This window comes from Scardinius erythrophthalmus (assembly GCF_964197995.2).
Source record: "Scardinius erythrophthalmus genome assembly, chromosome: 13".
Classification (NCBI taxonomy): domain Eukaryota; kingdom Metazoa; phylum Chordata; class Actinopteri; order Cypriniformes; family Leuciscidae; genus Scardinius; species Scardinius erythrophthalmus.
This window is the reverse complement of record NC_138233.1, coordinates 3,017,734-3,031,343: the sequence shown is the minus strand read 5'-3', so window position 1 is coordinate 3,031,343 and position 13,610 is coordinate 3,017,734. Positions and strand designations below refer to the sequence as shown.

The following is a 13,610-nucleotide window of genomic DNA, read 5'->3' as shown; positions in this document are numbered from 1 at the left end:
AGTCAAGACAATGAAATTGATTGGGGCTTATGGTGGGAAGGAGATAGAATTCTTAGTCATGGAACTAATGTAAGTGCTGGAGTAGCTGTGTTGTTTTCCCCTGCTCTCAAAACAAAAACAAATATTTTATCTAAAGATGAAGTGGTACCAGGGAGACTTTTGACTGTAAGAGCTGAAATTATGAATCTCAATTTCCTGTTTGTAAACATTTATGCCCCTAATATAGGAGCAGACAGAGTAAAGCTTTTTACTAAACTAGAGAATACTTTAAAACAAAAGCAGGATGGTGATCTTATTGTGTTAGGGGGAGATTGGAATTGCACGCTAGACTTTGTGCGAGACAGGAATGGGGAAGAACCTCATTCACAGTCAGTTTTTTGTTTAGCTAAAATAATTAAAAATCTAAAATACTCAGATGTATGGAGAGAGCACAACTTATTAGCACGCCAGTATACGTGGATGAAAGTTACCAATGGCAGTGTTTCTGGAGCACGTTTAGATCGTTTTTATATATCACATAACACGAGAAATAAGATTGTTAACACAAATATCTTCCCTACGGCTATTTCTGACCATAATCTTATCACTTTTGAGTGTATCCTGACTGAAAGGAAGCATACTAGCTATTACTGGCATTTTAATGTTAAACTCTTGGAAGATAAACAATTTTGTGAGAATTTTAATTTTTTTTGGGAAAACTGGAAGAATGAAAAATGTCTTTATGAAAATGTTATTCAGTGGTGGGAAGTTGGCAAAGCGCACATTAGAGTTCTTTGTCAACAGTATGCATCTCATACCTCCTTAATCTTTAAGAAGACACTTGTACTGTTGGAAAAAGAGATTATAGACATTGAAAAGAGTATGCATGATAATAATGATGATGGAGATCTACAAGCATTGTGGACTGAAAGAAAAAATCAGTTAAGCTCTTTCTTAAATGAAAAAGTTAAAGGAGCTCTTGTAAGAAGTCAGTTCTTAACAACAAGAGACATGGATGGACCTTCTTCTTTTTTCTTTAACTTGGAGCGAAAAGCAGGTCAAGAAAAATTGATGTATGTTTTAAAGGATAATAATGGACACAACACCTCAGATCCAGAAGTGATGCGCAAACTTGCGGTGGATTTTTATTCTAATTTATATGCTGCTGAAAATTCAGATGAACTGTGCAGAAATCAACTTCTACAAGATCTACCTGTCCTAACATTAGAACATAAGGATTTTTTAGAGACTGAACTCACATTTGCAGAGGTTACTGCTGCTGTTATGGGACTTTCCTCAGGACGAACCCCTGGACTTGATGGGTTACCTGCTGAATTTTATAAGTTTTTTTGGAATATTATTGGTGATGATTATTTTGAGGTGATCCAAAAATGCATTAATGATGGAATTCTTCCTTTGAGTTCTCAGAGGGCAGTTTTAACGTTACTCCCCAAAAAAGGTGACCTAACTCTTTTAAAGAACTGGAGACCTATAGCAATTCTAGGCTCTGATTACAAAATTTTCTCAAAATGTCTGGCCAGCAGGGTAAACAGTATACTATATACGATTATACATAGAGATCAATCTTATTGTGTAGAAAATAGATCTATGATAGACAATTTGCATCTGGTACGTGATATTTTTGATTTTGCTTCTCACAATAATGCTAATTTGGGTTTTTTGTCATTGGACCAGGAAAAGGCCTTTGACAGAGTTGATCACGCTTTTCTTTTTGATACCTTAAAAGCTTTTGGTTTTGGGGAGAATTTTATTTCCAAAATAAGACTGCTATATGCTGGAGCACAATGCATGATTAAAATAGCTGGTGGCCTCAGTACTCCTGTAAAAGTTAATAGAGGTATTAGGCAAGGCTGTCCTATATCAGGTCAACTTTACAGTATAGTCATTGAGCCTTTACTATGTAAATTAAGAGAACATCTAACAGGTCTACAAGTCAATTCACTGGAGTTTAAGAGTCTTATTCAACTCTCCGCATATGCAGATGACGTCACAGTTTTAATTAAAAATCATAGTGATGTTCAATGTTTAAAAATGGCTTTGGAATGTTATGGGAAAGCTTCCTCAGCCAAAATTAATTGGCAAAAAAGTGAAGCTGTGTGGTGTGGTCAGGACTCGAGTAGTCCATCACTTCCTGGTGGTTTGCTGTGGGGGAAAGCAGGGTTCAAATATTTAGGAGTCTTTTTAGGGACAGACGAATATAGGAATAAAAATTGGGAGGGCCTAGTGGAGAAAGTGTGTGCTCGGTTGTCTCACTGGAAATGGTTGCTGCCCCAGCTGTCCTATAGGGGGAGAATCCTGGTCTGTAACAACCTGGTTGCATCATCTTTGTGGCATAAAATGATGATCCTAGAGCCTCCAGAAGACCTGGTTAGAAGGATTCAACGGTGCCTGGTGGACTTCTTCTGGTCAGGACAGCACTGGCTGAAGGCACCAGTGCTTTATCTGCCACTACAGGAAGGAGGACAAGGGCTGGTGGACATTGGAGCAAGAGTCAGAGCTTTTAGACTCCAGACGGCTCAGAGACTGTTGTATGGGGAGGATGTAGGCTGGGCTGGAATAGCCTGCACCCTCCTGAAGAGAGCGGGCAACATGGGATTTGACCGTCACTTATTTCTTATGGACATTGAGAGACTAGACCTGAGCGGATTAACATCATTTTATAGATCAATGTTAAAAACATGGACAATTTTCAATTTCTCTCGGCAGCCAAATGGTGTGAATGGATTATGGCTGAGAGAAGAACCACTGATTTTTAATCCTGTACTTGATTTGGATGGTTTTAAATCTGTTTCCCTCATAAAAGCGTTGCGGAATGCAAGCTTTACCAAAATTGGACACTTTGTTTCTGAAGAGGGATGGATTTCTGCTGAGAACCTGGCTTTAAAAATGGGCTTAAGGTCAGTTCGTGTGGCAGAGAGACTGTTGACTCAAATTTATGATTTTTTACCAAAAGACTATAGAGACTCTTTAGAGACACCTGTTGGAGAAGAGGAGACTTCTGTTTTTCCAGAGTTGCTTTTTTCACCTGATATCAGAACATGGCAAGAAATGGAGAATGGTTTGCTTTCCTTTAAGACATCTCAACTTGGACTTTTTAGCAACGCTGGAAAGAAAACTATTTATGGACTGTGTGTAAAGGTGACACATCTTCTGCAGTTGCAGAGTGTGAGAGAGACTAAATGGCATGAGATCTTTGGGCCAGGCGTTTCCCCTAAAGGCTGCTGGAGGACCCTGTACAAATCCCCCATTGAGAAAAGAACTGGGGACCTGCAATGGAGGATTGTGCATGGTATAATAGCCACAAACAGACACAGAGCACACCTTGACCCACAGGTTGGGGAGGGTTGTCCTTTTTGTGGAGTACTAGAAACAGTCTTCCATTTATTTTTTAATTGTGTGAGATTACAACATCTACTTATTAAAATGGAAGAGTGGTGTCAAACCCTGGGGGAAGTTTTTACACCTGAAATGTTTATTTATGGGCCTAAGTATAGCAAAAATAAAAGGGAGTGCCATGTTTTATTAAATTATTTATTTGGACAAGCAAAGATGGCCATATGGTTGACAAGGAAAAGTAAATTGAGTGACAGGGGTTCAACTGATGTCTTTTTAGTATTAAAAGGACTAATAAAATCCCGTATCAACATTGAGTACAGTTATTATAAATTGATAAATGATCTGGAGAGTTTCAAATATAGATGGGAAGTTAATCAGTGTATTTGTGAAGTTGATTCTGATGAATGTTTACAAATTTACATTTGAGTAATGTCTTCTTGGGGAAAAAAAAATACTAATAATTGTGTGATTTTTCATTTCGTTTTTTTATTTTTTATTTTGTAATGTTCACCTAATTTTTTAATTTTTGTATTAAAGAGACCCTTAAAAGTCAAAAAAAAGTCTCTCTCTCTCTCTGTCTCTCTCTCTCTCTCTGTCTCTCCTCTGTCGACAGGTAATGATCTGAGGCTCGTCCCCTGCACCAGTAAATCCATCCTTCCCTTCTGTCTTCAGCTGATGCTGGCGTGTTTCAAGGTACCAGATCTGCATATCTCAACATTTCAACTCAAGAATCGGTTCATAATCCGTTTTGATTCAAGATTCAAGATTAAAACAGCTTTATTGGCATGGTGAAAAATCTTTACAGTGGGAAAGCATTTAAAAAATTATACATATATATTAATAATACAATAATAATAATGAAGAAAATTTTTAAATTTAGCATGAAAATGAACATTTTTAATCTTCTAATATTTATAACAGTCTCTAGTATATCTTCTAATATATATATATATGTATATATATATATATGTGTGTGTGTGTGTGTGTGTGTGTGTGTGTGTGTGTCTCTCTAGGCATATAGTGAGTGTGTTAGTAGCACACGATAATAATTGTGTGTTACGTTTTGTCTCTCTCTAAGCTGAGGGCTTTCACAGACAACAGAGATGACCTCGCTCTTGGTCATGTGATCGTTCTCCTGCAACACGATTGGCCACAGGGTGAGAACCTCTTCCTGAAGGCGGTGGATAAGATCTGTCAGCAGGGCAGTTTCCAATACGAGAACTTCTTCAACTATGTCACCAGTATCCTTCACGCTTAATCTTCCTAAGGCTTGTATTGATTTTATATTCTCATATTAAAGACTACTGAAAATGAACATTGTAAAGCCTGACATATGAAACAACAGTCCAATAATTTCAGTCAGAATTGTATTTTCGTGAGAATGTTTGTCCTTGACCAGCTTTCTCCACTAGATATTGACATGTTAGAAGAGTTTGCTTACCTCCGTACAACAGAAGGTGGGCGTGTCCAGCTGGAGCTGCTGCCCAATCAGGGGATGCTTATCAAGTAAGTCCCGCCCACATCACACACACATCAGCCGTTAGACCCGGAAATGAAGACAGTGATCATCTGAGGTCTTTCCCTCCTTTCTGCTTCCTCTCTCCTTTTGTTTTGGACATAATGAATCGGCTGCGGTTACGATGAACAACCATTAGCGAGTTTTCCTTACCCTGCTTTCTGATTGGCTCATTAGAAGTGTTTATGTTCTCCAGACGCTTTTTTTATTTTTGTTTAGGCATTTATGATCAGTTTTATGGGCTGTGTCTGAGCTGAGGTCTGTTTAGGGTCGGGAATCGAGAGCATAGTTTAAAAAAATTAATCAAACTAAACGACTTATATAAATCGTAAAGTATTGCTTTCATCATGTCCAATTTGAAATGAAGCAAAAGCGAATCTCTTATTATTATTTTATTTTCATTAAGATACTATTATCATTTTTATTAATAATTTGAATTGGATTTTATTTTTTTATTTTCCATTTTCATTTGATTTTATTTTAGCTAAAATTTGAGTACTTTTATTTTGTTTTTGTTGTTTAATTTTTATTCGTTATGTCTATTTTTATAATTTTTTTAATTATTAATAGTTTTAGCTAAAAAAATCAAATGTTTAAGGTTTTTTATGTTTTATTATTATTTTAAATACAGTAAATAATTAGAAATGAAAAATTGGGGGATAATGTATCACTCTTCGTATAGTGGCTTTTCACCACATAAATAGTAAAATACTTATTTGAGAAGAAACCGTTTTAAAATCATACACACTAATCAAATCTTAATTTCTCAAATCAATATTTCATTACCGATCATGTCATTATTTATGTGGTGAAAAGCCAATTATACGAAAAGCGATTGAGATTGCCGTTCTGGCAACAAGACGAACACTTCAACACTGTTACCGTAGGTCTATTAACACTGATGTCCTCCGGTTTGATTTTACAGTAAATATAGTCGATAACTGAGGATGCGTTTAATTAAACGAGAGAGAGTGTGTTCATCTGCGCTGTATAGAAGCCATTATACAGCATTGCTGTTTGACATCATTATCGGCCAATAACTGGCCTCGGAATGTTGCCACTGACCAATCAGAACCAAGCCTCTCAGAGAGGCATGTCGTATCTCCTGACGAGGCGTTTGTTCCGCTGTGGGAGTGTGTGTGAGCTGTGGTAGAGCTGGCGGTGCGTTTGAGGTCAGCCCCGTCACTCGAGGTGCTGATGAAATGGTGTTTGCTGTCCGTAGGAACCCCAGCCCCGCCCTGGGGGTGGAGTTAAACACCCTGATGCTTCCAGGGGCTCAGAAGGCTGACAGGTACCCCGCCCCCTTCATCGAAACCCCACCCCCATCATCGAAACCCCGCCCCCAAACTCCTCCCAGCCTGCTCATGCGTTTACATTCTCCTCCTTTTCGTTCTTCTCACTGGGTTTTCATTCTGTTCAAGCATTTTCATTTTGCAAGATTGTTCCTGTTCTCATACGGCTCCTTTTCTTTGTGTTTTACTCAAATGGCTGTGAAGTCTTTGAAGAACGTTCTTTTGTTTGTTTGACGACATTGTGTTTGTTGTTTTCATTGAATATCAGCGTTTTACATTTTATGAGTGAATCTCACAGGAAATGTCAAGAAACGTCCGGGTCATATTTCACCCCGAGGATCCAAATAAATTTATAATGCATAATGAAAAACAAGCCATTTGCATTATTTTCCTGACTGAATGTGGAAAAAGTCTGATTCTCATTATTGAAATGCTAAATATATTTTTATATAAATTGTAAATGTGTAGCTGCACGATTCTGGATAAATTGAGAGCACGATTCTCCTACTATTCTAAACAACTAAACAAAATAAAAATCTAAAATGTTTGATTAATCTAAATAAATTATTTAAAAATCTGTTTGAAGGAGTGATTCAATGTATGACAAATATTTCACTTGTTTCAGTACTGGACGAATCCTTGTTTTTGAACGAATCTCCTGAGTGAATGATTCAACAACTCACTCAAATATTTCACTTGTTTCAGTACTGGACGAATCCTTGTTTTTGAATGAATCTCTTGAGTGAATGATTCAATGACTCACTCAAATACTTCACTTATTTCAGTACTGGACGAATCCGTGTTTTTGAATGAATCTCCTGAGTGAATGATTCAACAACTCACTCAAATATTTCACTTGTTTCAGTACTCGACGAATCTGTGTTTTTGAACGAATCTCTTGAGTGAATGATTTAATGACTCACTAATAAATACTTCACTTGTTTCAGTACTGGACGAATCCTTGTTTTTGAACGAATCTCTTGAGTGAATGATTCAACAACTCACTCAAATATTTCACTTGTTTCAGTACTCGACGAATCTGTGTTTTTGAACGAATCTCTTGAGTGAATGATTCAATGACTCACTAATAAATACTTCACTTGTTTCAGTACTGGACAAATCTGTGTTTTTGAACGAATCTCTTGAGTGAATGATTCAATGACTCACTAATAAATACTTCACTTGTTTCAGTACTGGACGAATCCATGTTTTTGAGCGAATCTCTTGAGTGAATGATTCAATGACTCACTCAAATACTTCACTTGTTTCAGTACTGGACAAATCCGTGTTTTTGAACGAATCTCTTGAGTGAATGATTCAAGGACTCACTCATAAATACTTCACTTGTTTCAGTACTGGACGAATCCATGTTTTTGAGCGAATCTCTTGAGTGAATGATTCAATGACTCACTCAAATACTTCACTTGTTTCAGTACTGGACAAATCCGTGTTTTTGAACGAATCTCTTGAGTGAATGATTCAATGACTCACTCATAAATACTTCACTTGTTTCAGTACTGGCTGAATCAGCGTTTTTAACAAATCTCCTGAGTGAATGATTCAATGAACAATACATTTTTAACAGTCACTTGTCGCCACCTACTGGTGTAACGATGCAATCCATACAATTGTTATTTGACCTCTATATTTAGCCTTTATTTGATGTGGAATATGATCCAGACTTTCTTTGTGAGGTTCACCCTTTTATGTATTTTCTGCCACAGTATTTGTGTGTGTGTCCAGTGTTTTGTTGGACGAGCTGTGTGCAGCTCTTATCGCTCTGAATGTGGAGAAACTGCTGTTTTGTTTGTTTAATTTCATTTCTTTCTGTACTTTGAGACCCATATCAGCTCTGTGTGTCTTCACACGCCATGTGTCTGTTTTCATAGACATCACACCGTAACTCGAGGAATCACCAAAGGCGTGAAAGAGGATTTTCGGCTGGCGATGGAGCGTCAGGTGTCGCGGTGTGGAGAAAACCTGTTCACGGTGCTTCATCGCTTCTGCATTAATGAGAAGATCATCCTCATCCAGTCGTTACCCTGAGCGACTCGTGTTTCAGTCGGATCTATCAGTTCTGCTTTACTTTACATTCTTATAAAGTAAGAGGACATGATAACAGACATGTTTTTTTTAAACATCAACCTCTAGACATGTTTAACGTCACATCCAGCAGAACTCATTGTTTTATTTGAGGTAATAATTAACAAACGATAAAAAAAGATTCAGCATTTCCATATTCTTTGTCTGTAAATTGAGATTGCACTGTTAAATTTATGTTTTTTTACATTGCATTGTTGTACAATACTTCATGAACTTGACTGTGTTTTGTGTGATATAATGGAAGCTTATAATAAATGAGCTTGCTGGAAGCTCATAATAAATAAAACAGTGTTTCTCTGTAGTTGTATACTGAGATTTTTCATTAATGCTCTGCTCTAGTCAATAATTTTATCCCTTAAAACTCATCTTTGATCACCAAAATTACATATTTAAATGTTTTTTCCTTGAAAAAAATTCTTCATGCCTTAAAATATCTTGAATGTAATTTGACACCCTTGCCTCATTTAGTATGCATGGTTCTATGAATATTTAAATGAGCCCCGCCTCCACTCACTCAGCTCAGAGATCCACTGGTTGACGATCACACGTTGATCTGATTGGTTACAAGGTAGTTTGTGACGTCAGAAACACCAGCGATTTCAAAGCGTGTTTTTGAGACTGTCTTTGGTTCACTGCAGTTTTAAGGAGGAAATACTCAGCAATGCTGTCGACTTATGAATTTACACATGGTTTGTGTTAAAGCATATTAAAAACACCACATTAACATAAACAACATTAAACGCTGGATTTATACCACAGGGAGACTTTAACCAATGAATTTGCATGACTTCTCCAGTTGTTTGTGATTCACTGCAAAAGGATTAAAGATAAGGATTTGTAAAAAATATTTTGTAGTCTCAAATTCCACCTGATAAAATATTTTAGACCTTGGCATGATCAGGAAAATGTATATTCATATAAAAAAATGCCCATTCATTTTTAAGATTTTATTAATGCACATGACTTTTCTAGTATGTACTATACAGAGTTACAGACTAAATTAAATGATTAAATTGCATAAAAATGGCATAAATACATATGCTATATAAATAAATTTAGCTTTTCATGTTATATGAAAAAGGACATGAAATCTGCCTTAAAATCATGAAATATGAAGTACACCTTGATGCAGATGATATAAAACTAATCAATATATCACAAATTAATTAAATGCATAGTGAAATGTGGTAATAAATAAACACATTCCTAAATTTTTGCATGAAATGTAACATAAAAAGTGACCAGAAATATGACATTAATATATGACCTTGAAATGAAAATAGAAACAACAACATGAAATTTGTGTTGAAATTAATATTTTCACTTTCACATATCAAAGTCTAGAGGACGAGGTCTAAATAATTGCTTTGTTTTTGAGTATAGAAATTGAACTGAATTATTACGTTTTGCAAGCTTTATTAATGGTTACATGTCATACTTTTAAATACTATTATATATTTATTAAGTTTGTTAAACCACTCCATATTACCAGGTCTAGAAGTCACGCTTTAAAATTAGGTTACCTCTTGTATCCAGTTTGATGGGTGAATTAAAGTTAGAAATACAGTAAAACCAACCATATTTCATTTTTGAGATTTTCTTACTAGTGTGATCAGGACATTATAGTTCATTTATGTAAGTGAGGAGAGCAAAGTAAAGTAAACTGTGACATATTATACCCAAATATTCTTCATACAGTGACTACCAGTGACAATTGGGAGCAAAAATGATTGGGACACTTTGAGCTGATCATGTTTTGCTGAAGTGTGTTTTGTCTTTAATTGCTAATGCTCTTTTTACACTCAGACTGAACACAATGAAGCATTGCTTGGTGATTGGCTGAGCTAAACTGGTATTATCTAATTGTGTAGTTAAATTTAACAGCTGACAGATATTCAACATAATTCATGTGTGAGACAGAATAACAGAAGGACGGACAAAACCAGTCAAATATCAACTGAGTTCTGCTCATATTTTATTACAATTTTCTAAACTATAGCGAATACACTGTGAGAAATGTTGATGGTGTTTGAATAAATGTTGGTTTGACTGTATCTTGATTTTAGACTTGTTTTGTTGTTGTACTTTTCTCAATGTATATCCGCTTGACAGTCTCTATGAAACACATTAGTTAAATCACTCTTCTTCTCTTTCTGACTGAACGGGAAGGTCGGCCTGCAGAGACGCTCTAAGATTTGCCCAGAACAGCTTCTGCTTGGCTCCCTCTTGTGGCCACTCGAGATACGTGCGTCTGGACATCATGGCCTTGAGCTGGTAATACTTTGAGGGAATGAGATACGACGGCAGGGGTTCGAGCAGAATGAGGATGATGCTGTCCATCCCTCGCATTAGCCGTTGGTGATTGGCGAAGTAAAGCTCGTAGTGGCACCATTCGCTCTGGACGAAGTGCGACGAGAGAACGAACACGCACTTTCTGCTCTGCTCGATGCATCGGAGGATGTTCTGAACGATCGTTTTCCCCGGGATGAAGTCCCGCTCGTGGTGACACACTCGCAACCCACAATCGTCTTCGAGTTTGGGAAGAAATTGGGCTTTGACCCAGTCGGCGTTCCTTTGGCTGTATGATACGAATGCGTGAAAGTGCAACCCCTTCATATCCTCCGCCTTCTTTTTGGAGGTTATTGCGTGTTTCTTGGCGCTTGTCCATTTCCAAATCATCTTGAGGTACCAGGGCACGTCCAGGCGGTGGCAGAGAAGGCTGACGGCAACTAGCAAAGTGATTGTCGGGATTAGAATAGTAACAGCAAGAATCAAGCCGTCGCATGCTATCTCGGGAAGGTAGAAGTCTTTTAGCGTGGTGTTGCTTCGGGATTCTGGGTAACTGCATTTATAATCTTCCGGCCAGTGGTCAAGAGTCACGCCGTTAGTTTGAGTCGCTCTGTCATTGATAAGAGCCGCAAATTCACGCAAAGCACATGTGCAGATGAAGGGGTTACGGCTCAAGTCGAGACCTTTAAGATGTTGGCAGGTCTCGAGGGCTCCCGGGAGAGGCGAATGGAGGGAGTTTGATTTTAACAGGAGCTTGTGGAGGTTTGGGAATGCTTGACATGTGGGGAGGTCGAGCAAACGGTTATACGTGAGGTCTAAAACGCTCAAGTTTTCTAACACTTGAACATCTCCCGGGACTAAGGTCACGCGGTTATTCCGGAGGTTTAAGATCCGTATGGAATCGGGCAAACACTTGAAGATGCTCTGGTCAAACCCATTGTAAGAGAAGTCCACGTGGACGACTTTGCGAGGCCAAACGCACTTGCCTTGCTCCTCGGAGTAGCTGAGCGTGTTCTGGCTGAGATCGACGTAGTTCAGCGAGTTCATGAGATTGATTCTCGAGGTCAGCGGTCCGAGATGTTTCAGGTTGTTGCCTCTTAAAATCAGCCTTTCAAGGTTTGTAAGTGTATCGCATTCCTTGTCCGGACTAATCGAGAAGATTTTTTCCGTAAGAGCGCAATCGGACAAGTCCAACGCCTCGATCTTGCTAGCAGTCTGAGGACAGGTCATAAAGATGATGGGCGTTTGGGTTAAACTGACGTTTCTCGCCGGCATGTTTATGAAGAAGTCGTAGAGCATTGTTTGGTCGAAGATGAACTGGGTTACAGACGCTCGGCTCGTAGAGAAGGAGTCCAACACGCGGCTTGAGGACACATGGCTGCCGTTTACCATTTTCGTCAAGGTTAGCTCAGAAAAGGAAAGACGCTGAATGACAGATGCAAATATAGTGTTTACACAGCTTGTCAGAACTTCCCATGTGGTTTCAACCTTGGAGATTTCCAGGCTGACGGTGCGTACGGTTCCTCGACGGCGGATCTCCTGGAGGACCTTCATCTCACGGTCCACCTTTGTGAATTCGACGTCTTTAAACGATGCAAAAACATCGCCAGCGATTGCGATATCAGGGTTACTGTTGGAAAGGGCGATGATGGCTTTCTCCGCATGCACGTCCGTTAAACTCCTCTCTTCGTACATCTGGAGTTTGTCTGTGTTAATAAAGAGCGTTTTCAATGTAAGATTGGAAATGTGAGTGAAGTCTTCGTTGCTGATTGATTTTGCACTCAGGCCGAGCCATTGCAGGCGTTTCAAGGTGGAAAATTCCTTCCCTAGTGCCATGTCGGAAAACATGTTGGATGACAAGTCTAAGAAATGAAGATTTCCCGTGTTAAACAGGTACGGTTGATCGGAGAGATTCTGGAGTTTGTTGTGCGACAGATCCAAGATTTCCAAAGCCGGTGTTGAGGTAAATGTGTCCTTGTCTATGTTTTCCAGTATATTCCAGGACAGATTGAGGAAATGGAGGAGTGGTGTTGCGCTGAAGTCTTTGCCGCTCAGCGTCCGGATGCGGTTCAGGGACAGATCCAAGTCTTCTGTGGACGGTTTCAGGTCGGGAGGAACCGAGGACAGGTTTTGAGATGAATAATTCACTATGATCCTCTTAAAGGCCAGATTGAGAGATGGCTGGAAACACGTGACATAAACGGACACCAGCAACCAGCCCGATGGCGTCATCTTTCTGACATGAGCCAATCTGAGGGAGAAAAAGATTAAACTTTCATTTCCTATTTTAAGTCAACCACATTTTTGACTTCCCACAGTTTTCACTTTTACTTAAGTCCCTAGCATTAGTTTGCATTGTGGTTGCATAGTGTTTTTAATTTACTGAAAAAATGTGTTTTTTTTTTATGTAAATTTAGGCTTTTCTGCACTTTCTGCATTTTATTAACTGTATATAAGTTGTATGGTTAAAGCTCCTGCTCAATTATCATGTCATTGTTTTGCTGATACTTGTATTGTTTTTCACAGATTAAGCTGATTTTTGTTCAGTAAATGAGATGTCATCTGAACTAAACAAATGCTTCTATTAGCATCAGATAGATAGATAGATAGATAGATAGATAGATAGATAGATAGATAGATAGATAGATAGATAGATAGACAGATATTTCTCTTACCCGTCCGCTGTGGAGGATAGCTTCACTTGGCTGATCACCGTTCAACGTCTTATGAAACTGTTGATCATATTTAAATAATGTTGCTGAACTTCTGCTTTTCCTGCTGTTTCACTTCTCTAAACGTCACATTTACTGACAGTCACAGTTATTCACTCTGAGAGATGGAGCTTCATATGGAAGTGATCATTTGAATTTGTTGGCAGACGTCTTAAAGTCTCTCCATCACAGAGAGCGTTCATGTCACAGTGAGTTTGTTCGAGTGCATGTTGTGTTGCATGAAGGCTCTGACCCGTCTGGCTCACATGTTCACATATATGAATATGAATAAATCAAAACAGCCTACTGAACCTACAAGTCTTTTTCCCGCCCATGGTTGTGCAACTAGCCTACTGTTTGTTA

The 13,610-nt window shown here is 38.4% G+C and overlaps 2 protein-coding genes across 5 annotated transcripts in view; one reads left to right on the top strand and one right to left on the bottom strand.

Annotated features, from left to right (window-relative positions):
• ints10 (integrator complex subunit 10) overlaps positions 1 to 8,548 on the top strand; it is a 30,568-nt gene extending 22,020 nt beyond the window's left edge. For all 4 annotated transcript variants that reach the window (XM_081382979.1, XM_081382982.1, XM_081382981.1 and 1 more), the window contains 4 exons: positions 3,950 to 4,029; positions 4,415 to 4,577; positions 4,749 to 4,842; positions 8,034 to 8,548. In XM_081382979.1, coding sequence (XP_081239105.1) covers positions 3,950 to 4,029; positions 4,415 to 4,577; positions 4,749 to 4,842; positions 8,034 to 8,190 — 494 coding nt within the window. In that variant the 3' untranslated portion in view covers positions 8,191 to 8,548. The remainder of the gene's footprint in view (positions 1 to 3,949; positions 4,030 to 4,414; positions 4,578 to 4,748; positions 4,843 to 8,033) is intronic.
• Positions 8,549 to 9,188: 640 nt separating this feature from the next.
• Positions 9,189 to 13,260, bottom strand: tlr1 (toll-like receptor 1). Its single transcript, XM_081382977.1, has 2 exons — positions 13,212 to 13,260; positions 9,189 to 12,787 (listed from the first exon to the last, which is right to left on the bottom strand). The coding sequence occupies exon 2, from the start codon at positions 12,766 to 12,768 to the stop codon at positions 10,384 to 10,386; it is 2,385 nt and encodes a 794-aa protein (XP_081239103.1). The 5' UTR covers positions 12,769 to 12,787; positions 13,212 to 13,260; the 3' UTR covers positions 9,189 to 10,383.
• Positions 13,261 to 13,610: the final 350 nt, after the last annotated feature.